This window comes from Vigna unguiculata, chromosome 6 (assembly GCF_037176805.1).
Source record: "Vigna unguiculata cultivar grain cowpea cultivar isolate G323 ecotype 2 chromosome 6, ASM3717680v1, whole genome shotgun sequence".
NCBI lineage: Eukaryota > Viridiplantae > Streptophyta > Magnoliopsida > Fabales > Fabaceae > Vigna > Vigna unguiculata.
This window is the reverse complement of record NC_140797.1, coordinates 37,507,689-37,530,453: the sequence shown is the minus strand read 5'-3', so window position 1 is coordinate 37,530,453 and position 22,765 is coordinate 37,507,689. Positions and strand designations below refer to the sequence as shown.

Below are 22,765 nucleotides of genomic sequence, written 5' to 3'. Positions count from 1 at the left end.
AAAATGTATAATTTTTTTATTTATATTTTGTTAAATAGTATGACAGAAAATTTGTAATATTAGCCATGCTTTCTTAGACTAATAGATACTTTCTTGGAAATAATTCTTCATATATTGGTGGTGAACATGATCAAAACATTGATTCTTGATTTTACTATGATTGTCATCACATGGGTTACTTAAAAATTTATTTAAATATTTGAATACTAAAAAAAAAATTAGATGGGTTGGTGAACCAACCCACTTAACCCACCAACCCGTGATAGATTGAACCGGATTACAAAATTTCTGACTTACCAGAAAGTGAGCCAGGTTAGGTTCACTCATTTTCAACCCGACTCGTGGTGAGCCAACTCGTGTGAGCTGGATTGACTCACTTTGACATATCTAGGAATTATGAAACCAAGACTTAATAAGAATAACTACAAAATTGTTAGATATGGGATCAAATACGAAATCTACGAGCAATAAAACGAAAAAAAGCAATAAAACAAAAAAGAGAGGAAAAAAGGTATTTACCCTAAAACACATGGAATTGTTACGAAATGACTAGTATGTTCATTACTCAAAGCAGCTAATATTGTATAGTGAAAATGCAAAAGACTACAAAGAAATAGCTTTTCACAAGCGTGATCTATAAAACATGATGCATAAACTGTTACAAAACCCTATACACGTTCCCTTTCCTATATATTAAAAAGTCACACTCTAGGCAATTTAGCAGTTCAACCACAGAATCTTCACTGGATCCGTTGAAGTGTTCCAAAATATTGTTCAACGTAGCCTGAAACCAATAAACAACACATTTTCCGACAATTATAATTACAAAGCAAAGCGCGGGCGCACGCGCGCGCATATATATATATATATATATATATATATATAAAGTCGTCAGAAACATAAACAAGTCTCCACTTACCCCTTCATCAAGGTTGTTCATCCACTCTACAACAGAACTCACTGTAGCCTCCAATCTAGTTGAGTTTACTTCCTTCGTTTCACTGACCTTTTGTCGTTTTCTTGTGAATTCCCCTTCACTAGCATTTAAAAGCTTATGTTCCTCAGAACTGTTGACAGGTAAAGAAGGTACCTCATCCATTTCTAAGTCACGTTGTTCAGCGAAACTTTTTACCGAAATGTCATCTTCACATTGCCTGTCAGGACATGTTTCTAAAGTACAGTCTGACAAATTTGAGGCATTGTGTGTAAGTTCATCTTTCCCGGTCTGGTTACTTCCAGACTGATTTGTTTCCAAGGATATACCACAGTTTCGCATTGACAAATAAGTCTTGATGTGCTGATAACTTATCTGCACCACAAAAATTATTCAATCTCAAATTCAATGAAGCCATAAGCAGTTCTTACCTACAAGTTCGAATAATTTTCAGGAAATAAAAACAAGTAAACCTAAAATCATGAAGTTGTCGCCATAGAAGATAAAGCAGTAGAATGAAATATATTGGACCATATTATTTGTATAAATAACAAGATGTACTCAAATCATGAAGGTAGGAAATCTGAACTCACATCTTCTGGCAATTCATTTTTTATAGGCTTCAGCTTGTCTGTAGATCCAACTTTTGAAATGGCACCCTGAATTTCTGACATGATCTCTTGTGTCAGTCCTATCATCTTGCTGAATCTAACCCAATCAAATGGTAATCCTTCTTGGGCAGCTTCCAGCAGATATTCAGCAACAGTTTGTTCTTTTATAGGAGCCGATCTAACTTCTAAGTTCTGATATTACGAAGAGAGGATTCAGTAGAGAAAGTAGTTACACAGTGAAACATGTGGGCATTGATTTAGCAACAACAGACTAATATGACATACACCAATGTAATGAAGTTATACAATGAAATTGTGGAGCAAAGATCTTTATTAATAACAGCAGATTTGAATGACATACAGCAATATCATGAACAGAAAGACCATCTTCATGCCACATTTTCCATGCTTCAAACTTTGCTGATGTCAACTTCTTGGATTTGTTGGTTAGTGGAGACACTTTCTTTACTTCATTAGTTTGCAAACTAGCCATTGGGACCCTTTCTTCCCCGTCCAATGATAGGTTTAGTCCTTGTGACAGTTTCCGAATAACTTGAAGAAAATGATCTCCATATTTCGTCACTAGGTGCTGAACAATGTTGTTTGAAATTAGTATTTCAAATGACAGAAAGACAGAAGGTATAAAATAAAAATGACTTCAGTTATCTAAGACATGTTTACAGGACAAACAAATTTCACAAGGCAGCATGGTCTGATATGTGATTGCTCATTCAGAGGATTAACTAGTTCACACTGCATGCATCAATAATTTCTCCCCCTATTTGGAAATCTAGTAAGTCATTTCATATTATTTCAATAAACCTTCGCAACTGGGAGATTTCTTCATAAAGTAATTGCTGCCAAGAATGTTATATTAACTAAGCTGAACTGAAATGAATAAAAAATTTGTTTACTAAAGCCATTTTGATGAGTTTTGACAACTTCCTGTTTTTTCTTCATGAACCATTTGGTCTGGTCCCGTTTCCAGACATGTTGAAAACATTGAAGGCATACCTGATTTACACCATTAATGTTTGCTAGTCTTGCTTTTGTAGATGGTCTTGTCAATGCAATTTTCCTGATCGTTTGATCGCCACATATAGCATATCTACAAAGACAGTATAACAGTTTTGTGATGAAACCATGGATAAAAGAAACTAAGAATTAATATCCTTCACAAACTGTTAAAAGTTAAAAACTATACGGAGCTGTTCCAACACTTCTTGCAAGCTCTAATCTTTCTTCCAAAAGCATTTGGTGGAGCTTTCTCTCAGCCTGAGTGGAGAAGTACAGCACATAGATTTAGAGTTAATATAATGTCACTTATAAACAAAAACTGTAAGCAATTTTTACCTTTTTATGAATAAATGGCTTATTTATACATATAATTATCAACCACTTATTCAAAAAGCTTCACTGATGATTAGAAAAAAGGAAAAAGAAAAAAGATGTTGGATAAAGATAAAACCACTTAATTGCCAACCTCTGAAAAACCATCTAATTCTGAAGTGGATAAAGCTTTGAATTCGTCTTGTGTGTTTCCATTATCTTCTTCTCCAAGCATGTCCGCAGTCAATGTCAAAACTAAAGGAGGTTGATAATCTGGTCTTGAAGAGGCCAAAAACTGCTCTCCTTTTGAACTGACACTGGTTCATGAAGAACAAATGTTAGGTCTAATTATAGCTTCAGTTGTGAAACACGCTAAAACACTAAAACTCAAAGGTTCCATAATAGATGTCTTTTTACATTTTTAGGTCCCAATGATAAAAAATTATGACAGAAGTATGATGCCCAATTAGAGAAGTCCGGCTCTATTAACAGTCTGGGTGATGAGGTGGATAAGGGAAACATATAATTAGTAGTAGTTAACGGGAAGGATAAACCGGGAGTTGGAAGGGGATAGAACAGTATTTGTAATGTTATCGAGTGCAAGAGGGCAGAACTCCAGAAATCCCAGTGATACTTATCTATAAACTTTTCCTCCTTGAGGAATCATTATTTTCCACGAAGGTATCCGAGCAAGAATTATTCTTTCATCCTACATTTGGGTAACAGACTTGTGGCATAAAAGGACTTCAAATAACTACTGCAATCTACCAAATAAATTGAAGAATCTACCTTATAGTTCTGTATACGTCACTAACAGTCTCCTTCAGATAACCTGTAGAACAATAGGAGTTTATTAAAAATCGCATCTAGCAATTTCTTCCAATAGAATTTACTGTGTAATATAAAAGATTGTCATTTTTAGATGTAGATTGTGAATAGTATAATATGTAAAATATACTTAAGGAAGAAATAGACTTACCAGTATCAAATAAATAGCATGAGATGTATGAACAATAATTATGTTTGAAAACAGAAAAAAAATGCCAATTATTTTTCAAATGTAATTTTTTCTTTTCATGGACGTATAGTGATATTGCTACTACGTCAAAAAGCTCCAGTTCAACAAAAATGGAAGTAGGAAAAAAGAAAAATAAAGGGGTCACTTGCCATTCTTCAATGTAACATATTCACTTAGATAATCAAAGAGAAAAAGGCAGACTTTCATCCATGGTCATACCCAAGACTTAGAAAATGAATACAAGGGACAGCAAAGAAGGCAACAGAAACCGGAAAATTGTGATTTCATTTTCAAAAACAATGAAATTCTTTATAAACCAAGTAATTTACAATGTTAAAACTGCCTTCTAATGATTGAAATTACCCAAAATGACGGCAGTCAACTTAAACAGAGCGACAGAAAATGCTTTGCTCTACATAATTCAAACTACCCTGAACTGAGAATGTCAATCCACAGAACTGTTTGAACATAACTCATGATTGTGTAACTAGGTAAATTATTTCCACTCAATACCTTGAGAAATCAATTGATGCCCAAGTGATTTCCACCAATTTGCTGGATAATTTTTCCCCAGCCCATGAAGTGGAAGCTTATCAAACTGAACCTCAAGAATTTTCTTGGCCTACAAGTTACAAGCTAATACAACTATCAACAATTTGAACGACTAAATAAATTTAAAGGCAACAGTACAGGCTAAGGATGAATGAAAACAAAAAGATACTAATGCTTTTAAAGTATACCAAGTAGAGGGTATTCTTAAAGCAGTGTGCAGCAGTATCTACAGACAGCAAAAAGAAGGTACCAAATTGCTAGATTCAAAATCATTTTGTGGGTACTCGAGGATTTGAATATGCTTGTCTACCATGTAACATCAGACTCTATATGCACTAAGGCTTCAATGTTTATCGTTATTGTTAGAAGTGGGTTTTAAGCCTAACTCAACCCCACAAAATCGACGGCTTGTAAAGTGAGGTTTGCACCTTACTTATATACTATGAAATTGTTTTATCTCTAGTCGATGTGGGACTTCTAACACACCCCCTCACGCCGAGGTATATACATCTCGTGTGTGGGACTAGAAATTAATGGGTGGTCTGTTAGCGACCCGATAGCTGGTGGAACAGAATGTCCAAGAAATCTCGCTAGGATAGGCTTTTTTTTCTTTTAAGCAATGGCTCTAATACTATGTTAGAAGTAGACTTTAAGCCTAACTCAACCTCACAAAACCGAATTTTAAGATCAGGTTTGCACCTCACTTATATACTATGAAATTGCATTATCTCTAGTCGATGTGGGACTTCCAACAGTTATGAATGAGAGGAAACAGGATTTATAGGTTTCTTAAAAGCCACCTCGTCATCATGAACTAAAGGAGCTTTTTGTGCAGTTGAATAACTGGAATGTTCCTTTTGAACAATTTTAGGATAATATAAATGAAGTAATGTGAGTTGTTAGTTTGAAATATCCAAATTTAGTGTAATAAATTTCCATCAGCGGATGGAAGATAAATTGGTGCTTTCTCTTTCTTTTCTTCTTTGTGCAACTGTAAAGTTCATGGTTTTTAATCATTGTGACAGAATCATTACTTGAGTACTCTTTTCAATTTTGTATTCTGTAGAACAAAACTTACCATCCTTAGACTTATGATCACACAAAATTTCCAAATTGTCTCCTGTCAAGTTCTCAATTAAGGCTTCATAATTGGTCGCCCCACTTTTGCATTTTTTTTCCTTCTATTTTTATCAAGAATGCAGCATATGATTGGTACAGGTTGTAGTGCTAACCTAAAGCATAGCAATCCAATAGCATTCTTTCAATTTTATTAAAGAAAAAGGCTTCAAAATTACATTTACAGCTTCATTATTAAAATTTACACGCAACTTCGATCTCTTTGTAGAAGTTCAATTATTTCCCTGAAACACCTAATTGATAGTAGTAGATAGACAGTTAGATACACTTATGCTTGAAAAGGGCTAAAGAAAATAAGGGACAGCTATCAACAAAGGCTGAAAAAGGTAAACAACCTATAGATATTACGATAAAACTATAAGACTCAATTTATTGTAAATAATAAGTGATACTATTAACCAAAGAAAAAAATATTGTTAATCAAAACACAAGGATAACAATGACAGAAGAAAAAAAAGGGAGTACATGTGTACATGATTAAATAAAGGAATAAGAAACTAATGCCACCAAACAAGAACTCAAAAAGTGAATGAATTCTCTAAAACTGAAATGAAAACAGTTCCTAGCTTTAATTTTGAACATCTTACTCGAGACCCGCGCAGGACATCAATAGGCATATTAAGACCCCATCTACCGTTGCATGAATGAATGCAAGCCATTAGAAGAAATGCTTCCCTTGACATGTCTCGCTCCTTCTTTGAGACTTTGCAATTATCACAGTTCCCTACAAAGCACGTATAAAAGAAATAGAAATTGGAGTAAACTAAATAAGAAAAGGTTAGTTTCAGCCAAGATAAAGATAGTTATTGGTTTTGTCAACTTGTCCAGTTAACTGATTTATTTTGTAAGTCCCTTAGAGAGCCTAAATTTAACCTTATTTAGCAAGCTTGGGAGCATATGACACACATGATCCACCTTGACGGGGGTATTAGGATTAAATACACTATTCTCGATTCCCCTAATTATATAAAGTCAATGAAGTAACAATGACAAGCTATTAAGTTTGTGCTCTAACTCTACAAGGACAACAATGAAGCATCTAAGTAAAAGACAAACCGCATCTATCAGCTGAAACTTTTTCCCCAAAGTATTCAAGCAAAAACTTTCTTCTGCATGTTGTCAGCACACAATAGCGTTCAGCAGCAAGCAATGACTCCATAATAGCTTTTCTTTGTTTTTCCTGGTACATTGGAGACTTAAATATTAGGTAGGAGAATGGGGATAACTTATATGGAGACAATATGCAAGAAGTAAGCAGCTTCAATGCTCATTCAACTACAAATAATTCCTTAGCCAAACTTTTTCAGATAAATATTAAAACGCATACTGATTTTACATCTCCACAGTAAAAGTCGCCCTTTGCAAAGTCACTTCTTGTGTAGTAAAGCCAACAAACAGAAGCTATACCATCTCTACCACATCGTCCACTTTCCTGGTAGTAGGATTCTAGACTTTTAGGGCAACCATAGTGAATCACTTGTCTAATGTTAGGTTTATCTATGCCCATGCCAAAGGCAATGGTGGCCACCATGACTTGCAGTTCATCTCTAACAAATAATCTGTGAATAAATTAGAACACAGTTTAGTTAGGTTCAAAACATTGAAGCATCTTCAAAAATTAGAGAACAGGAGGGAGGTAAGGAGTATGCTCCACCTTTCATAGTGATCAGAGACGAAATTTTATTTCATGTTCTAAAATAAGAAAGAACATTCACCTATGAGACTCCTCTCGAGCTTTTCCATTCATTTGGCCATGGTACATTCCTGCCGCAATGCCTGCTTCTGTAAATGACTTGAATACCTATTTAAAACAATAAATATCAGGATATAAACTTTAAAAAGGCTGCAGACGAACAGAATTTAGACAACAAAAGTGCAAACAAGAGTTCAGTAGGTAAAACAGAAAGATAGACTATCAGTTTTTGACAAACCATCATGATAAGTAACCAGACATAGTGAAAGGTCATGAAGAAACTATACTCGAAGGATATATATATGTATTATGTTTGTATATATTTTTATTTATTTCCCATATCTAAGAAGGCATACTTGGTGTTAGCATGAGTTTTGCAATTCTTTCCTATTACATAATTTGTTGAAAGTTCTCAAATTTGTCTTGAATCATGAATGAATATCCCAAATAGTACAATACAGCACCACCTTAATTATTGTGTGTAATAACTAAAAAATCTTAATGAGTCATCAAGCAATCAGTCCCTTCGACATAGTTTACTAAGCGTTCTGAGTCGTGTAAAATCTTCCATTATCCTTCATCAAAGAACAAGATAGAAAACTAGTTTGGGATTCATTTCTAGCACATCACCTGCTCTACATCTTTGATTGTTGTGCAATAAATTATAGTTGAACCACCAGTAGCAACTTCTTTTGAAATTTCCCGCACAAGCTCATCAATAAAAGATTGTCCACGGTTCAATTGTTTGACACCATAGAAAAGATTTGTGCGATCAAATGAACCAATCGTAACATAAGGGTTATCCATCTTCAGGGAACTGATGATGTCAAATCGAACCCTGCAAATAAAGCACACAAATTAACATGACTGTATGTTTTTCTTTAATCTAAATAAAGCTACAGTATGCTATCAATTAATCGAACCATGAAGTACGACAATGCAACAGAAAGAAGTGTAACATAAATTAATTAATTAATTTACGAAGTAGAAATATCAATTAATTTTAATCCAATCCTAAAGCAATGCTCATTATAGCGTTCAATGCAGGTAAGAAAATTCTTTCCTCATGATGAGAAGATGTTCTAAAATGGAAAAGAAAAAAGAGAAAGAAACCACCAGAAGTACACAGTATGAAAAACACCGTCAGAATAGTTGTACCAGTAAAGATTTAAATCAAAGAAGAAATATCTTATACGATCTTCAGCAGCCCTCCCCTATACATCTGATGTCAACAGAAACAAGTTTGGATTCTGTAGAGGTGGTTTAATCACTCCAGAACCTGGTAATTTATTTTTGCCACAAACAGCACTATTTTAAAAATTTAAGAAACCTAATAGTCTTCTTGCAGAACTAGATCAAAACATAGAACAATATGTGATGTTTACTAACAAAAGTCCTCTATCTCTGGAAATCTATAAATTGGATAACAGAATACTAGATCAGAGAGGAAGATTCGAATCAATGCTGTAGAACAGAAGCACTACTTCCAACCCCAATACATTCAAGTCCTGGCTCTCCTTCCCTCCCATATTGCCCCTAATCAACTTCATAAATAGATTTCAGTACCTCGAGATTAGTTTCAATTCCCCTGATTATCAGTTTAAGATTATTTTGACGACATAATAAAATACTAAAAAAGAATTAGTTTCTGGTTAGTCTTTATAGGTCAAACTACCTTCATTTTATAATTCTATCATTCACCAACATTTACCCTTCTTGCTGTATTTGTGGAAAGGGAAAGGGAACATGAGAGAGAAATAGACAAATAGACAGGCAGACAAAAGGCTGAAATGGACTGAAATTTTAATCCAACACAAGCAAAGCATGGAGATAAAGTTCATGTAAAAGTAAGAAACCATGATCCGACTTGCAACTAAAAACAAATTTGTCGATGAACAATTGGTGAGCATAATAAATACAAGATAAAGAAGGCACAAAATGTGTATCAGAGACATTATAAAGTACAGCCACGATATGCTTCACCAAAAACCAAAGAAAAAGATGCTTACTTTTCAGTGGCAGTCGCAGTTAGACCAACAAAAGGAACATCAACCAAGACCTTACGTAACTTGTCTAAATGCTTGTATTCCACCCTAAAATCATGTCCCCATTCCGATATGCAATGGGCTTCATCAACAGCAAAAAGACTAATTCCAGCATTTAGTAAGTTGGACCAAAAACTACAAAAATAAGTTCAAGTGAACAGAATTAATTAGACAAGACATGGTATGGACTAAATTGACGATCTAATTTCAGAAATCAAAAAGTTAATTAACTGATAAAGTAAACTAGTCATGTAACTTCTAGAATAGCTCCACGACACTTCCATTTTTAAAAGCTATAATTTTCAGTGAAATTCACTCAAAATAAAGGCCACAATCTGCCAGCTGAATGTTAGACATGTGTTTAATCCATTACCTGGTAGGAACTGTGCATGCCTTTTCAGGAGTCATGAACAGAATGTCAAATTGACCACGTTCAGCTTTAGAGTGCACAGTGAAATCCTTCTGAGCACTTCCAAGATATTCAGCTCTAATACCTCGTTGTTTTAAAGCCATCACCTGTTTTCCATCTCTTCTTATTAGATAATCACTATTGACTGGTACAGAATGGCATTGAGAGCATAAAAAAGTAAAACAAGAAGACTCATTCAGAAGAACCAATCAATTAACCTGGTCTTGCATCAACGATATCAAAGGGCTCACAACTATCCCAGTCTTTTCAACAACCAAGGGAGGTATCTGATAGCTGTTAAGAAATAAAATAAAAGTTCACCTCTGAACTCTCCAATTTAGGCAATTAGGGCCAAGAAGAGGTAAAAAACACAGAATGAGAGAGAAAAAAAAGGGAATGATGATGCTTTACCACAAGGACTTCCCACTACCAGTAGCCATGACTACCAAACAATCCCTTCTCTCAATAATTTTCTCAATAACTTCTCTCTGGTAAGGCCGAAAATTTGAAAAACCAAAATATTTCTGAAAACAACAGTAGAAAACACATCAGCGTCCAACAATCATAAAACCCTCAAAACCTCTAACACGTCATTCACAATGCTGATGGGGCAACTCAACACCATTTCCATAGCACATTCAATTATTTATCATACAGATAAAGCACCAACAAAAAGTAAAACTTGTCTCAGTCTCACCAACGAAACTAAAAACTGGAAAGTGTGTATTGAAGTTATCTCACAAAGGATTAACGGCATTGTACAACCAATCATTTTCATCATTTATGATATGGTAAAACGAGGTTGGTAGATAAGGCGTTGATTAGGGTTACCTTGAGAACAGAGGGAACGGTCTCCATGGTGGAGAGAGGAGGAAGAGAGACCACCGTAAGGTCTCAAAGTCGGAAGCCACTAAAGTTCTGACATTGATATCGGACTAAACTGATATTACACTCCCGCCAATTCAACCGGAGACACACATGGTTTTGGGCCTGATCATCAAATGGGCTGGGCTTGATTTCATGTCATACAGGTGAGGATTTTGCTTCTTGCACTTCAATAATTACTAACTGCAATCCACACACCGCCATGTTTATGAAATAGTTGTAGGTTGTAGAATGATGAATTGAGATGGTTGAAGAAGAACAGACAGTGATGTTGACTTGATGCAATTCATAGTTTGTTTGTGTAATGTTTGCAAATTTATGATTAGGATTTGTAGGTACGAGAGGAATGAGAATTGTGATTTTGAGATTAGTAATAAAATAAATAAAAAAAGAAAAAAATAATAATAATGTAGCTTTAAGAAAATCAATTTAAACCTTCCTACAATAACAATGTATTACTCTAAAATATAAAATTATAATAACTGATAAAAAATTTATGAATCTTATTCTATTAAAATTAAGGTTAAATATGTATTTTTTTTTCCTCAAGTCTTTTGTCTCTCAAATTTTAGAAAATTTTAAAATTAGTTTTTTTTTAAATTTTATTCTAATTTAGTCAAAAATACTTGAATTTAATTTTTCTTACCAAATTTTATTCTAAATTTCACTGTAACACATGTTTAAACTGTTGCTCAACGAAATAAAGTTTTTTAACGGATAAGGTAAATACAAAAATATCGATTTCAATAAAAGTACAGAGGCACCTGAATTTGGGGAGGATTTGTCTTCATCTCGCAGGGAAGAGAAGCAGTGATTGTGTGGTTTGGTTGTTGAAGAAATCTTGCTACATGATTTGGTAATCTCTTTTATTGATTCTGAATCTTGGATTTGATTTTGGTAATCTTCACTGGTCTAATGCGATACCTGTATTTTATTGGTGGTCGTATTGGTATTTCTCAATTTTAATCCCTTGCTATTTTTGTTCAATCTCAATAGTTTTACAGGAAGCATCCATGTCATATTGTTCATTCAAACAATTGATTTGAGTAGGATAAGATCGTTATCTTATCACATCCTGAACACCAAACAGCTCCTGACAATTTTGAGAATTGATTCTTATGTGAAATTTTTAGAACAAAGTAAAATAAAATCATATTTCGAAAATCGAATTCTATTTTTATACTTTTTCTGACTTGTATTGAGGTTCATCTTCGAGAACATAAAATGAAAAAAAAAAAAAAAAATTGACCAAAGCTTGATAAGTTGATTATCTAAGAGAAGGGCATACATGAAATCGTCCAAATAGGCTGAAGAACAACAGGGAAAACTTCAAACACAACATTTTTTTCAGAACTCCTTAGACAACGTAAATGTATTTTATGAAACACTAACACAACCATCAAATTATGTTCCCTTGATGAAAACATTTTTATATAGATTTTCAGTTTGTAATCTTCATATTTTGTTTCATGGTGCCACCTAAAACTATCAAAAGGTAAATTTTTTGTATTCATCGGCCTCAATAGCCATTTCTTCAATGCTCCTCTCTCTCTTTCCTTCAATGCTCCTGTCTCTCTTTTCTTTATCCTCCTGAAGTGATTGATGGAACTGCTTCTCCTTTTCGTTTATCTGAATCATCCAATAAAGAAGAAAAATATCACAACAAAGTTACATTATCAGATCTACATGCAAAAAACAGACAAAAGTTTAAAAAGGTAAAACAAAAATTTTAATCTTACATCCTCATAAATGTCATCGTTGTTCTCATAATCACCAGCTTTCCGGGGAAGGATATGGATATGAACATGAGGCACTGATTGCCCTGCATGAGGTCCATCCTACGATTCATAAAAATGCTGATGTTAGGTTCAAGAATAGTTGAAACATAACATGCAAGTCTTAGACAATTACAAGAGACTTGGTAGAAACTAAAAAACGCATGGTTAAAGTCTTCTTCAGTTGTCTTACTTGAAGACAAAATGTAAGTGATGATGCCTTATGGTAGTTCTCTAGCTGCCTACCGAGTCTCTTAGCTATGTACCATAAATCTATAGTCTCTTCATCAGTGAGATCGGTAACACGCTTCACTTCGCGCTTAGGACAGACAAGAACATGTATTTATTGTTAAGGTAACAGGTTCAGCTTCAAATGGCTAACTAAATTGAGATTTTACTGTACAAAATTAGTTTTGAGACTAATTCTTAAGTGTGGTTCTTCTTTTGTTCTCTTCATATAGATACTGTAATCTGAAGGTATATGCAAACTATGTCATGTTGATTCCCTAATGAAACAAACTAGTTTTACAACTACATGTTTACTCTTGTATTGAAAGCTAGTAATTGTATTATCGCATGGATCTTCGAAGTCAATTAATAAATTTGTAATTATAATGAAGCATTATTTGCTAATATGGTGACTAATCATGGCCTTCCTTTAGCTGGTTTTTGCAGTGTCTCAACTAATAACCATATAAAACACAGAATTTGTTGCTAACATTCTATTAGAAAAGGATATGACCTGCAAATGGAAAACAAAAAGTCAATTAGCGAGTTAAATCTTTGGAAGTACAAATGAGTCAAAAGTGAAAGTCATTTATAAAATTAAAATTAAAATCTATTATTAACACCAGCAAGACTTCACACAGAGAAAAAAAAAGAAGATTTTTGAATCATTTGATTAATTTCAAATTTATGCAGTTCTATGATCGAAAACAAGGATTTATGCAGAAGATTTTTGTTGGTTTTCATTATTTCATATATTGGTCGTCGAAACAACAATAGAATGAAAATAAAATTGCAGTTTTATAACTATTTCAGAAAAGGAGAACATGAAAAGCTTATAAAAGTATTGTCTTAAACTAAATACGCCTAATCTCTCTTCTCTTCTATGCATGCATATAATCAAGATTTTCACAACACTACCAAACAAAATGGTTGAAAAGAAATTATTATGCCACTTTGAATATTGGAGATAGATATAAAGCATGATTCTAAGAGAATTGAAAACATAAAGGAACAGCATACCTGGCACAGAAGGACGAAGGTTGACGAAGGCAAAAGAAAGATCAGTTGTATGGAACACTGAACTGTGGTGGATCTTGTGAGGCCCAAAATCATAGTATTCAACAGCCATCTAACAAAATTGTTCACAGTAATGCATAAAGAAAAAAAGAAAATAACAAGGGATATACTTTTTAAGATTTTGGTGTATTATCTTACCTTAATTGAAGAGGCAAATGAGACAATAATCCACCCGGTTAATCTAACAGAAACATGCACAGAATGGAATACAATTGCAATTTGCTTTGAATTTATAGATGTGGAAAATCTGTGGACTAATTTTCTCCGTCAATTTCTTGTAATTTATTCTTACCTACTCCTTTATAGTCTTCCTAAAAATATTTTTAAATATGGGAATGATTAAGTCAATCAATGGTTGTTAATTGTGTGCCACCTAATCCTATAATAATAACATTTAAATTGAGACTTTACTCTTTCACAACAAGACACTTAAATATGCTTTTAGAATATGTTTAAAAAGTTTCTTTATATGTAATGTTAAGAGGAAAAAAAAGTAAAAAAATTCCGTATTTTTCTCCACAAATAAAAACCAGTTTTTTCACAAACTAAAAATAAATTTTCTAGAAAGCTATACAAATTAACCTTTTAACTTATGGAAAAAAATTAATTATTAATCATTTTTTCTCTTTTAAGAGATTATAAAAAATTTCATTTAAATTAAGTGATTTAATTTCATAATGTTCTCTTTTATGTACTATTTTGATGGATAAAACAAAGTGTTTTTGCAATACCGGTTGGACACTCTTAACTTTTTTATACTAGTTTTTATGTCGCTTCAATCTTATATTAATCCAATGTTAAGGAGTTTCAATTATCCAAACTGTTTAAGTGTACTTATAGAAGACATTCTGATGTTTAAATCAGTATGTCCGAATACTAGTTAGACACTCTTAACTTTTTGATATTAGTTTTTTTGTCGCTTCAATCTTATATTAATCCAATGCTAAGTAGTTTCAATCATTCAAACTGTTTAAGTATACTTATAGAAAACACTCTAATGTTTAAGTCAGTAATTGTCCGAATACAACTGTGTTAAATGTTGCAATCAATAAACCTAACTACCATCAATCAAATTATGGTTCAATCAGACTTTAATACTATTTAACTGATTTACACTAAACCATGTTTAAGATGGTAAACTATGTTAAATACCAACTGATCAGTCATCTTCAATGTCAGCCATCTATGTGATCAATCAGCCCACACGTACTGATTAACTACTTTTGGATGTTCGACCGACGGATCTATACTATACACAAAGGGTTGATATTGGTTTTGCAACTAAAAATAATTGAAATGTATTTAAATTCGAGTATACATAAGTGGTTCTGTGCAACTGGTTTTAGTTTAAATCCTAAGTAGTTCACCATTGACCATAACATATAAATTGGACTGAAAAGAAACTAGAATTATGTGTAAGTTAAATTTAACTCAATCTTACAGTCAACTTCTAAAACTAAAGTTGCCTCTCTTCCCCGTTTATATGTTTTCATTTATTAAAGTGATAGGTGGTTACTGTGGATCTTCATGAGAATGCATAAGGAAAAAATTAACAGTGAGAAGATTTGGGTGTCTCTCTCAACTAAAGATTTTTACTTGCTTTCTGAATGGAAACAAACATAAGTTCTTTGAACCTTTAGCTTCAACACTGCCAAGCAAAGTTGAGGTTTAAATAGAAAGAGAGACCCAAATGCTGCTATTTGAAACCAAATTGTCATCATTCCTTGAAACGTTAGTACCATGATACATGTAACAGTAAATAATAAGTCCCTCAGAAAACTAGAATTTGTGACTTGTATGGTTCAGAAAAACTCAAAGCTCTATAATCTAAATCAGCTGAATAACCTTTTCGGTGGCTCTAAGGAAGTGCATTACAATTGTCTGCACACAGAAAATCTGGTCACATGATGCACACAGAATTGATTTTCTACAGCTAGCCAACAGTTATACGAAAAGTTTTCTGTATTCATCTGCCTCTTGACTCATCTCTTCAAGGCTTCTGTCCTTTCTCTCCTTGTCTAAGTCAAGCTTTTGTTTCAATTCCTTCTCCTTTTCATCCATCTGAACCAGTGACAAACAGCAGATACAGCTCAGATAAAATAAAAATACTAAAATCAGTATCATAGCCTCAAGAAAAAATTAATAAAGCATCCTACTGCATCATATATCTCATCGTTCTTCTCAAAATCACCGCTTTTTCTAGGGATAAGATGAATATGAACATGGGGTACTGTCTGTCCTGCTTGGGGTCCATCCTGAGATACAGAAAGATAACTCAGTCATTTTTTAGAGTCACAAGTAGCATATCATCCAACAATACAGTCCGTAGAAGTAGGAAATTTTTTAAAAACATAACAAATATAGCACCATAAAATGATTTTGATAGTGTTCATCTTTCAAAACTAGCACTTCATTTTGGTCACCACTACTTTTATCTTGGTAACTAAAATCAAAATGTAAATTTCAATCGGAAAAAATCACAGCAGAACTATGGTACTCTGTCAGTTTTGTACAATTTTGAACATTAAATTGCCAGCTCAAAATCACAAAATTGAACTGTCCCTTGGTATCACTATTTAATCATCTCATTGATAGGGAAATTGTCTAACATCAAATAGTGTAGATCACAACTATTTTCAAATTTGACCGAGACAACTACGAATTATTAGACAATAAGTAACTTGGAAAGAATTGTCAAGAGAATTAGTAAAATTTACATTCTTGCCTCACATGCTAACTGACTTAGCACTTGGCATACAAGAGCCAGTAATAAAATAAATATACCAACCAAGAATCTTCATGGAAAATAACTGAAACGATAAATAAACAGTCATGCATTTCACATAAATATAGGAAAATAAGTTCTAAAACATTACCCTTTGTTTTACTACAATAATGCTAACAAATAAGAGTGTTATGTAGTACAAAATGAATTGGGAATGAAAGAGAGAAACCAGGTATAGGTAAACAACTACAAGGAAATAAGAGTAAAAACAGAAAAAGAAAAAAAAGTTAGCCTCCATCTGATTTCTAATTTGGTCAAATATAAAGGGAGAGTGTGTATTTACGTGATTGCAAATTTGTGACACAGAGTGCCCAACTAGGACAGAACAACAAATATGAACTAATAAATCCTCTTTTAGAAAAAAAAAAATGTTTCAAAGTAAACTCATGTAAAAGAAGAAAGAATTTAATCCAAAGCAGTTACAAGATAAATTATTAAGCAAGCTGAGCATACTCCAAATGAGTCTTACTTGGATTGCCAAAGTAAGTGATGAAGCCTTGTGGTAGCTCTCAAGCTGCTTACCAACTTTCTGTGCAGTGAGCCATAAATCAGAAGTTTCATCAGCAGTGAGATCAACAAAACGCTTAACTTCACGCTTTGGACAGACGAGCACATGTAGGAACTGTTAAGCCAAACATTTACATAGCTATGAAACACATGAACACAAATATGAATCCCCCATGAAACAAATATAGCCACCAAAGTCTAGGCTAACTCCTACACTTTCAAATCAACACATGAAGAACACAAATGAATCCCCATGCCTATATATGGTATATGAAACAATTAACTTCACACGAATGGATATGAAACATGATGAACCGATAAATCAAAATAGACACTGATAAAATACAGAAGCCCTAAAAACAGACTTACTAAAATGTCCATTAAGGGCTGAAAAACACACAACATATTATGCTGGATTGCATATTTCTTATGCAATGTACTGCAATATCAGCAAGCAACTAAACTCAGAATAATTATGTTTGAGCTTGGTACTGATTTTCCGACCAAAACAAACAAGGTTTTAAATTGGGATCATGGTTGCAGTTTCACAGGATCCTTAAGAAATTGCAGTCATGGTTAGTCCAAAAACCTTGACTTTATAGCCAAAAAAACCCTTGTTTTTAGATAAAAAAAAAAAGAAGCTATGAAAGTCCACCCAATTAAAAGAATTTTTTGTTTAGAGGAATTAATGTGGGTACTAAATAATTTGCAAAAACACATTCAAACTACTCAATCGACCGAAGGAGATCCAATTAAAAGTTTCATTCAATCTCGACTACCAGAAAGAATCTATCATCCCACCCCATCACTGTGTTATCGAAATGAACCCCATGTAAAGGATATGACCTGCAAAGGGGCAAAAACGAGCAAATTATCAAAATGGGTTTTTCTTAATCTCAATAAAGGCACCAACTTCATAAACCAAACAGTAAAGAAGACATTTTTTTTATGGCTTAATTGTGTTCTGAATAATCAACCAATTAAAAACAAAAGGGAAAGTGAAAAAGGATACGCAAAACGAAGCGAATCATGGGTGTGTGAAGAAATAGGCAGTGTCATGTTTTGTTACCAGGGAGGAGAGGACGAAGGTTGACCATGGCGTAGGAGAGATGTGTGGAGTAGAACACTTCAGTGTGGTGTATCTTGTATGGCCCAAAAGTGTAGTCTTCTGCAGCCATCTGTGTGAAAGAGAAGAAAAATGGTTATTGGAGAAGTGAGAAATTGCAGAGAGAAAAGGTTGATCGATGTTTACATTAATGGAGGATGACCAAATTGGTCGGATTTGTAGCGATTTTGAAGAATGTGGAAAAAACCAATGTGGAATCTTCTTCCCAATGCAAGATACTAACACTGTTTGCATCTTCGAACCACTTCGACCAATATTTAACTTGTGTCTTCGTATATATGACTTAAATCAGGATTTCTACACAAATTTCAATTTTATATTTTATAATGGTGAATTTATTCTTTTAATTTTGAAATAAAATGTAGTCGATCATAGAAATGTAATATTTAGTAATGATATTTTGACTGTCACAGACTCAAGAAAAAAAAATCAGTTCAAATAAATATTTCTTTAAACTGGGGTAATAGATTTATCAATTTCAAGGTATTTTCTTTAAATAATTTAGAGTTGTGTTGGTTTATATATTTCATAAACTATATATTAAGTCACATAAATTTTAAATTTTTAAATTAAATTAATTAATGTTTCATAAACTATTTTTAATTTGTTGAGAATAATATGAACAAATACCGTTGGAAAATATTTTTTTCACATTTTTTTAATTTGTTAAATGCATTTAAAACTACAAGAAAATAAATTTATTCAATAAATTTAGATACTTCAAACTCTAAAGGAGGTGTCGAAAGAAACCAATAGGTGCAGAAAGCAATTTTATATGAAGAAAAATTCTGGGCAAAGCCCGGTCCCAAAAACAAAATTTTCTCTCCCCTCTCTCCCTCTGTCGGTTTTCTCTATCCATATTCGTTATCTAGTGAGTGTGGAACTTCTGGTGTAGCTCAACGCACACAACAATGGCGTCAGTTTCAGTCATGGCTACGAGCAGCGACAGCAGGTGGTCCATGGCTTCCTTGCGGTCTGCTTTACCCTCTCCTTCCACTCCTCCCTCATCATTTTCCTCTTCATTGCGCTTCTCTGTCGCTGCATCTTCTTCATCTTCTTCTGTGAAACTCCGAATTTCTCGAACCAAACCCAAATCCCTTCTCACCACTTTCACTGGTCTCACCCCTCTTAACCCCCTCTTCCTCTCCGCTCCTTCTTCTGCTTCAGGTACTCACTCACTACCACTCATTCCCCTTTCTATCTGATTCTCTTTTATTGTGTTACGTTGCTATTACTCTGTTTTGTTTTGCTGTCTTCTTCAATAGGGTTGTGTAATTTAGACTTATTGCTTCGTTAATTTATCTTCATTTCTTGTTGATGTTTTGGTTTTGCTTTATTTTTTGAGAAACAATTATGAGTTTTTCACAGCAAAACTATAAATATTTCCTGAATTGAATCCGTTGTGGAGAGCATTGCATTGTGTGAGAGAAAGAGGGTTCATTTGGTGTCAGGATTTATTGATTACAACTATGAAAGGAACTTTCAGGACATTGAAATCCATTAGCATTGAGATGCTTAAGCATTCGAATTTAGTTAATTGTTGTTATTTGTATTTTGATTTGAGTTTAATTCTTTGCACTTTTTTTGCAATACTAACCATTGATCATAGTAAATGTAAATTGTAAAATAGTTATTGCTAAATTTGACAAACTCATCAGTATAACGATTTGTGATTGGGTGATAGCTAAAAAAAACATCATATAGTACTGTGAGTAAATAATTTTCTCTACAAATAATTATGCAAGAGTTTAATATGAATGCATTCAAAACTCTATCCACCAATCACATGTCTTTGGTTATTGGAAATAAAGTGAAAATAATGCATTATTTTTAAGTATTTCTAAAAGTACAAAAATGTGTTTTCAAATTAAGCAGTCTTTGTGGTATGGCTGGTTAAAGTGGTATATGTTTGATTCTCCTTAATTATAGATTTCTGATTTAAAACTTGTATGCGAAAAAGACATCTAATGAGAAAGCTAGTTCCACTATGTTATGGATGTTTTTGGTACAAATTAAATTTTCTCCTACAAACAATGCATGTGATTTTAACCATAAAAAAGTAGTCCTTAATCTGATAGTCCTCTTCCTCTTGTTAGATCAAGTGAAGCAATCATACTCGAACATTGCCTTTGAGGTTGTTGTGAGTGAATGAACTCTGCTTCCCAATTGCACCCATTAAACTATGAAATATATCAATCCCGTTTCCTTTGGCCTCACTTCCAATTTCATCATGTTACAGAATACACCGGCTTTGATCACTCCTTCACCATTATTGACAATGGTGGCCGAGTATTTGCCATGAGACACGGGAGGCGGGTGCCCAAACTCAACAGGCCACCTGATCAGCGCCGTGCACTCATTCGAGGCCTTACAACGCAGCTCCTCAAATATGGTCGCATCAAGACCACCAGAGCAAGGGCCAGTGCAATTAGGAAGTATGTTGATAAAATGATAACTTTAGCAAAGGATGGATCTCTTCATAAAAGGAGACAAGCCCTTGGGTTCATCTACGAGAAGCAGATTGTTCATGCTTTATTTGCAGAGGTGCCAGAGCGTTATGGTGAAAGAAATGGGGGTTACACAAGAATTATAAGAACCCTACCAAGGCGAGGTGATAATGCACCTATGGCATACATTGAACTTGTGTAACCATCACCTTTATTTGGGTGCTATTATCAGCAATCTCACTGCGATCTTGAGCTTGGCTATGTATTCAGCGGTAACAATGATTCTACAGTTTGTGTATTATGCCTTTTTGATTAGTTTTAGTCTGTGCATCTCTTTGTGTACTTATGGACAAACGACAATCATCTTTGATTTTAAGTGATCATCTGCAGAAGTTCATAGATTCACTTATTTGTTAAGATAACAGATGTTTTAAGTGCGTTTGTATTTGTGATATGCCTTTTTGACTACTGTGTTTATGGGTCTTGCTGTAATAATTCTTGACACACAGCATTTCTAATATCAAGTGATATTACCTACATTTAAAAAGTTCAAAGGATTGTGTATTTTACCAGTTCTCAGTTTGCACCTCTTAACCATACTTATGGAGAAAGAGTTATATATTTAGGTAATTATAGAAGAAAATATTTTTATAATAAATTATATTTCAATTTTGTTTAAAATAATTTATAGATATTATATTGTATCAGCTTTCTATTTCAAAATTTTGATTTATGAAATAATTTATTTTATTGTATTTTTTTTTTCTTACCACATCTTTCCAAGCTTTTTGGACATTTATTTTCTAAGTTATGATGAAGTGTATCAAATAGACATCAACTACTAATTTTAGTGTCTGTGTGCATACGGTAATTCTAGAGGGATGAGACTTCTTGAAAGACACAAGAGATTAGGTGACACAAGTATACCTGTTTGTGCTACCCAACAGGCTCGGACAGCTTCAAATTTTGATGGCGGTGGAAACGAAATGAGTAAAACTATATCTAAATATTTTTTCCTCCCTCTTCTCCTCTTCTGAACTTAAACCTCTTTTACTATCCCTGTAACTGTTTCCGATTAGTAAAACCGGATCCAGAGATGAAAAAAAGAAGAACAAACTAACAATATACTTGAATGTTAATTTTTAATCCACTTCCATAGACAATTCAACTTATTTACAATAAAATATATTTTTAAATTAAGAAATTAAAAGGTTGAAATTATACAATTCCAAAAACATAATTATATTATTGAAAATTAAGTAACTACAAATTTTATTTGAGAATTTAAATTTTTATATATTTTTAGTTAATGTCTATATTTCATTAGAGTTTTTTCTTTTTCAACCAAGTCAGAGTTACTTTATCGATAATATATGGTGAGAAATATTATTTTTCGGTTGAAGTCGATTAAAACTTTTTAATTGATGTTGAAATGAGTTATTTTTTATTTATATTGTTGAGTGTAGAATAACTTTTTTGTGTACCTTAATAATAATTACAAGAGTGTTATTTATATATATATATATATATATATATATATATATATATATATATAATATGTAATTCAATATACAATTCAAATAGTTAATATAAATTAATGTTTGATATTTTGAAAAAAATAAAAAACAAAAAATGGTGAGTGTGTAATAATAATGGTCACAAGTCTCTTTCGTTGCATAAACATGTATGAATTCTCAATCTAATTATACTCGAAATATCATACACATAGATATAAATCATAAGGTTTAATTAATCGCATAGTACTTAGTTTGGGGCTAGTGTGTCAAATAGGTACTCGATTTAAAAAAAGTGTCAATTGCATCCTAATTTTTGAAAATTACTTCAATTAGGTCCCTTTCAGACAGAGTTGACTAACGCCGTTAGTCAACGTGCCACGTGTCAATCTGTGGTTTTTTTGATTTTTTTTTAAATTTTTAATTTTTTTTCAAATTTTTAAATTTTTTTTTAAATTTAAAAAAAAAAAATTTTAAAAAATTTTAAAATGCCACGTGTCAAGTCCCTGTGTGTGACACGTGGCATTGTAATGCCATATGTCAGTGTCACTGTTAGATGTCATTGTGTTGATTTCGATTTAGTCCCTAGATGTGTCTTTTTGTTTCAATTTAGTACTTAAGTATGTATATCTGATTCAATTTTGTCCCAATTTTTTTTTAATAATTAAAATATTTTTGTAATCCATTTTTTAT

At 33.0% G+C, this 22,765-nt stretch overlaps 4 protein-coding genes and 1 long non-coding RNA gene across 6 annotated transcripts; 2 read left to right on the top strand and 3 right to left on the bottom strand.

Moving 5' to 3' along the window:
* Window positions 1-535: 535 nt before the first annotated feature.
* Window positions 536-10,714, bottom strand: LOC114186626 (uncharacterized). Its single transcript, XM_028074588.2, has 19 exons — window positions 10,560-10,714; window positions 10,140-10,252; window positions 9,947-10,022; window positions 9,693-9,835; window positions 9,284-9,454; window positions 7,905-8,112; window positions 7,297-7,382; window positions 6,909-7,140; window positions 6,638-6,761; window positions 6,169-6,305; window positions 4,406-4,514; window positions 3,664-3,706; window positions 3,029-3,191; window positions 2,750-2,820; window positions 2,560-2,653; window positions 1,907-2,134; window positions 1,528-1,737; window positions 920-1,309; window positions 536-784 (listed from the first exon to the last, which is right to left on the bottom strand). The coding sequence occupies exons 1-19, from the start codon at window positions 10,584-10,586 to the stop codon at window positions 659-661; spliced, it is 2,751 nt and encodes a 916-aa protein (XP_027930389.1). The 5' UTR covers window positions 10,587-10,714; the 3' UTR covers window positions 536-658.
* A 646-nt stretch (window positions 10,715-11,360) lies between these two features.
* Window positions 11,361-11,679, top strand: LOC146885856 (uncharacterized). Its single transcript, XR_014995694.1, has 2 exons — window positions 11,361-11,469; window positions 11,610-11,679. It is a non-coding gene; the product is annotated as an uncharacterized LOC146885856 (long non-coding RNA).
* A 178-nt stretch (window positions 11,680-11,857) lies between these two features.
* Window positions 11,858-13,975, bottom strand: LOC114186989 (bifunctional bis(5'-adenosyl)-triphosphatase/adenylylsulfatase FHIT-like). The gene is made up of 5 exons (XM_028075086.2): window positions 13,832-13,975; window positions 13,635-13,745; window positions 12,582-12,728; window positions 12,353-12,451; window positions 11,858-12,242 (listed from the first exon to the last, which is right to left on the bottom strand). The coding sequence occupies exons 2-5, from the start codon at window positions 13,743-13,745 to the stop codon at window positions 12,102-12,104; spliced, it is 498 nt and encodes a 165-aa protein (XP_027930887.1). The 5' UTR covers window positions 13,832-13,975; the 3' UTR covers window positions 11,858-12,101.
* A 1,417-nt stretch (window positions 13,976-15,392) lies between these two features.
* LOC114186830 (bifunctional bis(5'-adenosyl)-triphosphatase/adenylylsulfatase FHIT-like) lies at window positions 15,393-18,397 on the bottom strand. 2 transcript variants are annotated; one of them, XM_028074872.2, is made up of 5 exons: window positions 18,238-18,397; window positions 18,053-18,163; window positions 16,948-17,094; window positions 15,850-15,948; window positions 15,393-15,754 (listed from the first exon to the last, which is right to left on the bottom strand). In XM_028074872.2, exons 1-5 carry the CDS (start codon window positions 18,343-18,345, stop codon window positions 15,638-15,640), a joined length of 582 nt encoding a protein of 193 aa, XP_027930673.2. In that variant the 5' UTR covers window positions 18,346-18,397; the 3' UTR covers window positions 15,393-15,637. The 2 variants fall into 2 exon arrangements, with proteins under 2 accessions (XP_027930673.2, XP_027930674.2); XM_028074873.2 differs by lacking the exon at window positions 18,238-18,397 and adding an exon at window positions 17,765-17,831 and having other exon boundaries at window positions 16,948-17,100; window positions 18,055-18,163.
* A 560-nt stretch (window positions 18,398-18,957) lies between these two features.
* On the top strand, window positions 18,958-20,963 carry LOC114186992 (Ribosomal protein L17 family protein). Its single transcript, XM_028075087.2, has 2 exons — window positions 18,958-19,278; window positions 20,351-20,963. Exons 1-2 carry the CDS (start codon window positions 19,023-19,025, stop codon window positions 20,758-20,760), a joined length of 666 nt encoding a protein of 221 aa, XP_027930888.1. The 5' UTR covers window positions 18,958-19,022; the 3' UTR covers window positions 20,761-20,963.
* Window positions 20,964-22,765: the final 1,802 nt, after the last annotated feature.

What these genes read in the sequence shown, in the direction of transcription:
- LOC114186830 (XM_028074872.2), bottom strand. Translation starts at nt 18,345, where the DNA reads ATGCAAACAGTGTTAGTATCTTGCATTGGGAAGAAGATTCCACATTGG. An exon ending in TTTGGTCATCCTCCATTAAT is followed by an intron (nt 18,164 to 18,237) that starts GTAAACATCGAT and finishes TCTTTCACACAG; the next exon opens with ATGGCTGCAGAAGACTACAC. An exon ending in TTCGTCCTCTCCTCCCTGGT is followed by an intron (nt 17,095 to 18,052) that starts AACAAAACATGA and finishes TAACAGTTCCTA; the next exon opens with CATGTGCTCGTCTGTCCAAA.
- LOC114186992 (XM_028075087.2), top strand. Translation starts at nt 19,023, where the DNA reads ATGGCGTCAGTTTCAGTCATGGCTACGAGCAGCGACAGCAGGTGGTCC. An exon ending in CGCTCCTTCTTCTGCTTCAG is followed by an intron (nt 19,279 to 20,350) that starts GTACTCACTCAC and finishes ATCATGTTACAG; the next exon opens with AATACACCGGCTTTGATCAC.
- LOC114186989 (XM_028075086.2), bottom strand. Translation starts at nt 13,745, where the DNA reads ATGGCTGTTGAATACTATGATTTTGGGCCTCACAAGATCCACCACAGT. An exon ending in TTCGTCCTTCTGTGCCAGGT is followed by an intron (nt 12,729 to 13,634) that starts ATGCTGTTCCTT and finishes TAACAATAAATA; the next exon opens with CATGTTCTTGTCTGTCCTAA. An exon ending in CACTTACATTTTGTCTTCAA is followed by an intron (nt 12,452 to 12,581) that starts GTAAGACAACTG and finishes TATGAATCGTAG; the next exon opens with GATGGACCTCATGCAGGGCA.
- LOC114186626 (XM_028074588.2), bottom strand. Translation starts at nt 10,586, where the DNA reads ATGGAGACCGTTCCCTCTGTTCTCAAG. An exon ending in GGTAGTGGGAAGTCCTTGTG is followed by an intron (nt 10,023 to 10,139) that starts GTAAAGCATCAT and finishes ATTTCTTAACAG; the next exon opens with CTATCAGATACCTCCCTTGG. An exon ending in TATCGTTGATGCAAGACCAG is followed by an intron (nt 9,836 to 9,946) that starts GTTAATTGATTG and finishes GATGGAAAACAG; the next exon opens with GTGATGGCTTTAAAACAACG.